The sequence below is a fragment of the Peromyscus maniculatus genome, chromosome 5 (genome assembly GCF_049852395.1).
Source record: "Peromyscus maniculatus bairdii isolate BWxNUB_F1_BW_parent chromosome 5, HU_Pman_BW_mat_3.1, whole genome shotgun sequence".
NCBI classification, from domain to species: Eukaryota; Metazoa; Chordata; class Mammalia; order Rodentia; family Cricetidae; genus Peromyscus; species Peromyscus maniculatus.
Window position 1 is genome coordinate 142814514 of NC_134856.1, and position 6175 is coordinate 142820688.

At 40.5% G+C, this 6175-nt stretch overlaps 1 protein-coding gene across 3 annotated transcripts; it reads right to left on the reverse strand.

The window, feature by feature from the left end:
• Positions 1-252: 252 nt before the first annotated feature.
• Positions 253-5236, reverse strand: LOC102925385 (cathepsin M-like). Of its 3 annotated transcripts, none has more exons than XM_076573529.1 (8): positions 5141-5236; positions 3838-3972; positions 3440-3562; positions 3201-3347; positions 2530-2754; positions 1988-2150; positions 1241-1358; positions 253-698 (listed from the first exon to the last, which is right to left on the reverse strand). In XM_076573529.1, the coding sequence occupies exons 2-8, from the start codon at positions 3961-3963 to the stop codon at positions 599-601; spliced, it is 1002 nt and encodes a 333-aa protein (XP_076429644.1). In that variant the 5' UTR covers positions 3964-3972; positions 5141-5236; the 3' UTR covers positions 253-598. The 3 variants fall into 3 exon arrangements, with proteins under 3 accessions (XP_076429644.1, XP_006981784.1, XP_076429645.1); XM_006981722.4 differs by having other exon boundaries at positions 5122-5228; XM_076573530.1 differs by lacking the exon at positions 5141-5236 and adding an exon at positions 4630-4653.
• Positions 5237-6175: the final 939 nt, after the last annotated feature.

A 6175-nucleotide genomic window follows, 5' to 3' on the forward strand; every position in this document is an offset into this window, starting at 1 on the left:
TTGGAGATGTGTGTGTGTGTGTGTGTGTGTGTGTGTGTGTGTGTGTGTGTGTGTTTCCCTTTTTCACCACCCCAGAGGATTAAGTTTTACTTCCTCACATAGAAAATCAATTGAGTGATTAGTCTGACAACTCCATTGTTCCCCTTCAATTCCTGAGCTGCTGAAGGCTGGCCCTTACAGCAGCAGTTAATATCCAAAATATATAAAGAACTCAAGAAACTGGATATCAAAAAAAACAACAACAACAAATAATCCAATTTAAAAATAGGGTATAGATCTAAGCAGAGAATTTTCAATAGATGAATCTCAAATGGCCAAGAAACACTTAAACCTTAAATTTTGAAGACATCTTTTGGTACAGTGAAAAATGAAAATCAAGTTGTTATAGAAAACATAAATGCAAATCAGTGTACAGCATCAGTTACAGTAGTGGTCATATCTTACTAGAGGAAATACATCACAAAATTCACACCACGACTGGCTCTTCAGTGACTGGGGTGTCTTATATGCACAGCGGTGGCTGGTTGCTATGAGGAGGAAATGCCTCTTCTGTCCATGTTGTCTTAAATCCATCCCTTCCTTGTCACCACCAGGCAGTTCACACTAGAGGGTACATGCCATATGTAGCAATTCCACAGTGGTTTCCATGGTCCCTGGCGATCTTCACGTAGCCTCTAATGCCCCATTTAATGCCCATACTGAAAGAAAGCACGTTTTCCCTTTAGTAAAAATAACACAGCACAGTGGATTATTATAATAACTTGTATGAGCACTGACCCAGAGGTCAACTTAATAGAAAGCATCAGAAAAAGCAGAGAGTCAACTCTTGGGAACCAAGAGTTATCTCACACAAGACTGCGAAAATCACAGCAAGGAAAAGATAGGACAACTTTCCATCTATGGGTGGTTCAGATGTAACAATTGTCTCAGATTTTAGAAAATCAATGGCACAAATATCATATTAGAATCCGGGGAAACCAGTAGCTGAATATGAATGTTGTGACCACACAGCATAGAATGGCTGCTCCAGGCACAGAAAGAGCTCAGAAGATCAAGTTCTGGCCATACAAAAACTGAAATTCAAGTTCAGAATCCCACTGAAAGCCAAGACTGAGGTTGCAGATAGCTCAGTGCCTAAGAGCATGGGGACAAGAGCTCCCACCCAGCAAACTGTCACTAGAAACAGAAAAAAAGAGATCTCTTTCCAACCTCAAATACAAATAATTTTGGCAATTTATACCTGTTCTTGACCAGCCAATATTTCCTGCCTTCTGATTCTTCTCCTTCAAAGCCATAGCCAACCACTAGCATAGAGTGGCTGATATTACGGCTACTGCAATATGGCTCATAATATATACCTGAAAAATAAAATCAGTGAGGCAGTGAGAGACCCCAGGAACCTGATGATGACAATGGTCACCAACAATAGGTGAAGCGTTTCTGACTTCACTGAAATGTTATAAACTTCAGTGACAATAGAACCAGTCATTGACAGGAATCCTGATACAGGTCCTCATTAGAATCCAGAGAAATTCAAATGATCATAAATGTGTTGATAAACACTTGTCTACGTGCATAGAAGATGAATAGAACCCCATTGCAAGCAAGTACTACTGAGCATAAATTACTTAATTCAAGATCCTCTTTAGGTTATTCTAGAAATGTCATCTCATTAAAAGTCTTAAAGACTCATCACATGTAGAAAATTGAGAAACTAAGTTAAACAATACATTTTATGGATTGCATTTATGTTTGCATGCAAGGGAAAGGTTGTGCCAAGTACAAATGACACACAAGATTATTAAATGGATAGCTATAAAATATGCAAACCCACATATTCTAATCATGTTTGATATTTTAATAAATGGTTTGTTTAGAACCATTTGTCACAAAATTCACACCACAACTGGCTCTTCAGTGACTGGGGTGGAAATGCCATGGATATATCATACATTTTTAATTAATATATAAAAGAGTACATGCCTACCTCGTTTATAGAACTGGAAAGAATTATGTCTTGCATCAATTGCAATAGAAATGGGACCTATAGTTGCCACAGCATACATTAGGGCATTCTCACTCTGTGGGACTAACATAACGCCTCTTATATTAGCAGTAGAATTATCCGGACTGTACCTGCAGGGTCCTTCCTTAAAAATATAAAGAGTTAAAAGACTAGGTTACTTCCCTCTGGGCCCTAGAGAACAGAGGTCAGAATCACACTCTTCACTTTGCAGCTGAGCATCCCCAAGTCTGGGCTATTATAAAGTATCCCAGGAAATAAAATGCTACTGGGGGATTTGGAACTGAAAATTAGCTCTCATGTTATCAGTGACATCCCATTAGGTATTGCTGTCTGTAAGAAATTTTCATAGTGAAGAAATGTATATTCTATACAAAGATTTTGCATAGTCTCCACGTTTATAGAAGTAGGATCAGCTGCATGGAAACAGTATCAGTAGATAACCATGCAAAGATAGTGCTGGGGTGACAGGCTTGAAATAACAACAACAGAGAAAACACATTCACCTTGTCTTCATACGGGTACGTTGCCTCGGACTCCAGACCTCCATTGTCTTTCACATACTCAAATGCAAGGTATGTATTGCCTCTGTAACAGCCCTCATTACCGTGAGATCTAGAACAGTCCACTAGGTTCTGTACACTCAGAGGAATCAGTTTGCCTGTTTTCCGGAACATCTGTCCTTCTATGGCACCAGCCACAGAAATAGCCCAACAAGCATTACAGTCACTCTAAGCAGAGAGGAAAAGAGAGTCATCCACAAACAAATAGCAACTCCAAATCAGACAGCTGAATACTATGTCAGAAAATTAATCACTAGCAATTGATGGAAGCCTGTCAAGGGAAGGTCAGTCTTCTTTGGAGACCTGACTGATGGCAGTTTGCTCACGCCACAGTGGTTGGTCACACACATGCACATAAGGGTAGGACCTACTGGTATCTGCAGGTTATAGATAGCAATAAAAGGTGATATGAAGTCTAAAGACGTGATGGAGGACACTAGGTGGAGCTGTAAGGCTAAGGTAGTGGTGGATGGAAATGTTTGGTGTGCGTTGTGTAAAAACACAAGAAGAATTACAATATTATTGAAAACTCAACTCACTCAATCCATACAGATATGTCACTTCCTAACTTCCTCAGTGGTTGAAGAAGATAAGCATGTGAAACAGTAATATACCTGTTTCCGCACAGTGGTAACATAACCTCTTTTTTTCCAGTTTATAAAATTAGGAACATCACCAGCCAGACGTTTCTGGACATTTTTCTCCTTCTTGAGAGTTGGGACTTGAAAATTAATCATCGTGTTCCTGAATTCTTCACCAGTCTTTAAGGAAAAATACATAAATCGTTGAAAAACAAAGATATCAAGAATTTGAAGAGGAAAATACATTGTGAAGCGATACACGCCACACTCACCATGTCACCAAATTCATTCATTTCCATGGTGAAACCGTTCTTCCCCAGGCCATTCTCCCCATTGTGCAATTTGATCATCTTCATATTTTCTTCCCACACTGCTTTCTTCCGTCCTTCCTCCTCCTGGAAATAAAAATAATGGATGACATTTATCTTTAACCGCTACACAAGCTGCCCAAATACTTGTTGTAACAGGTTAAGAGAACCCAGAGACAGAGATTTCAGGACATTGAAAAAAACCATTTGACACATATCTATGAAGAGAGATTCTAACCACTCTGTGCTCATCTGTATACGTAATTCTTCAGAGAAAGGCAATTTCCATGGCCTCTATTATGCCCATAACCCCCAACAGCAAGCTCTCTGAGTTCCCTCTGGACAGTTTCAACATTACCAACCAGATTGTATGTTTTTCCATATTTAATCTTCCACTTCTGCCAATCAGCATCCAAAATGGGATCAGGTGATGGAGTAGATGAGGCCATTCCCAAGCACAGGATAGTCAGAAAGACAACAGGAATCATGACTCAAGCCTGCAGACAGGGAAGAGAAATGAAAGTGTGACAACACCATCACTTCTAAAATGCCTCCTTACTCCTTCCTGACAACTGAAAACATCCATAGTACATAAATTATTTGAACTGTTCCTCTAAATATTTATCCACAAATTTTGGAAATGGCTAAATATATATTTGGACTAAAGGCTCAATGAATGGTATTTAGTTGGTTAGTCCATAAAAATGCACAGCACCTGGGAGGTGTGGTGGGAAGGAAATCTGTAGTCAGGATGTAATATATGAGAGAAGAATAAAATAAATAAATAAACAAACAAACAAATAAAGTACAGCATATGGCCAGAATTCTAGGAATACAAACCACATATATATTAGAAACTTAATTTATCAAAAAGAGAACAATGCATTCAAAGTTCAAAAGCTATACAACTATGGACTTGTGGCATAGGAAACCTAGGATTTGTAATGAAGCAAAACATCTCCTGCATAGCATCTTATCCTAATCACAAGGTTGCCTCATGAATTGGGGCCACATGCTGTTCTATCCTGCCTAACGTGCATCAGACATGGACTTATTTTGAACCTTACTTCGAGTCCTCCTTAAAAAATACAGGAAGGTTTATAGCTCCTAACCCATCTGACACACTCTTGGATCTTTGCAACTATACACATTACCTCAGTGAGGAAAGCATCACATGGAAATGTCAGAGCAGCCAGTGAAGGTGGGGTACTCCCAGGATTTCAGATCAAGACATGCTGGGTCTCTTAAACCATGTCCTCTACACTTCTTGTCTAGAGACATGCCACCTGATATTACTTCTGCTCATACCAATCATGAAAAGCAGCTTTTATCCAGTGATAATGTGCAGGAAATGATTTCTGTAGGCCCAGAATGAGATAAAGAAGTCCCTTCTGCACATGGTACCAGCTGTCACTCTCTCTAGACAAGACCAGTCTTGCACTTAATGAGAACCCACATAAACCTGGACCCAGGGGTGCCTGATTTCCTTTCTGGCTCCCTCACCCTCTTCCACCTCCACACAGCGGGGCTGCTGAGATTGAGAAGATATTCTCATTCCTGAGGCTCTGCCTGATTCTCCATGAAGTCTCTCAAGACTCTCCTCCAGGGTCACTTCCCATTCTGCCTTAGCAGAGGCCGGGCCTCACCTGTGATAATCACTGTTACCTCAGTATCTCCACAGCTTTTCAAAGGTCACTGAAGTCCCAGGATCTGGCCAAGCAACACCTCACTCAGGCTTTAAATGCTGATTATCTGGCTAGTCAGCCCCACCCCTCAACCTTGCCCTTCTTCTGATTTGCTGTTCTGGTTACAAGATTGGGCCTCCAGGTTCCAAGTTCTGGGACTCCAGGCTCTTACTGGATCCCATCCCACCTGTCATGAAGAGGTGGACATGGGTTTCCTCAGTGGCCTGTGTGCAGCTGAACCTATGGACCTTGCTAGAGGAACAGATGGTTAGGCTTTCCACATTCCATCACCTGATACCTGACATTTTGCTTGATGAGCGGCTCAAGAAAAAAGTTTTTCTTGGCAAACCAGTACCATATTTTTTGTTTAATCCACATCTAAGGTGAGATTCTATGAAAACACAGACCTTGGGATGCCTTTTTTTCTCACTCTCAGGGTGTATCAGAGATGACTTTCAGAGGAATCTTTAGGGTAAGGTGATTCCCAAACAAGACAGCAATATTCAAGGCTAAAACCTAAGTTTAAAGATGAATGTCCTTGCTCTCAGAGTCCCCTGAAACTGTCTAACTTTTCTTTACTTTAATTTAAATTGAGTACCCCTCAGCAAGAATGATCAAATATGTCCATCTTTTCACTGGGTAACACAAACATCACCTATAAGTTTCCACTTTTGCCACTTTAGAAATACACCTCAGTGGCCGTAGGGACACCAACAGTGCTGTGCAAACATCACCATGTAGGTCTCAGGAAAGATTCTTCTCTTAGGAAACTGCACTCATTAAACATCCTCTAATCCCTGTCCTCAACCTCAGCACCCCCACTTCAGTTTCACTGTTTAGGAATTTGCCTGCTGCCACAGGTGGAGTGTTTTTCCTTCCCACTGCCATGTTGGAGGTCATTTCCACTGGACCAGTATTGAAAGCAGAAATAAAGTAGTTTCCACCATCTACTGTCAAAATATCATCCTTTACTAAGGTTCTACAATTTTCTATTATTTGAAGATTTAATGTTCTA

Coding starts and splice junctions, on each gene's coding strand:
- LOC102925385 (XM_076573529.1), bottom strand. CDS start 3,963: ATGATTCCTGTTGTCTTTCTGACTATCCTGTGCTTGGGAATGGCCTCA. Junction 2,755..3,200: donor TTACCACTGTGCGGAAACAG/GTATATTACTGT, acceptor CTCTCTGCTTAG/AGTGACTGTAATGCTTGTTG. Junction 2,151..2,529: donor CGTACCCGTATGAAGACAAG/GTGAATGTGTTT, acceptor TATATTTTTAAG/GAAGGACCCTGCAGGTACAG.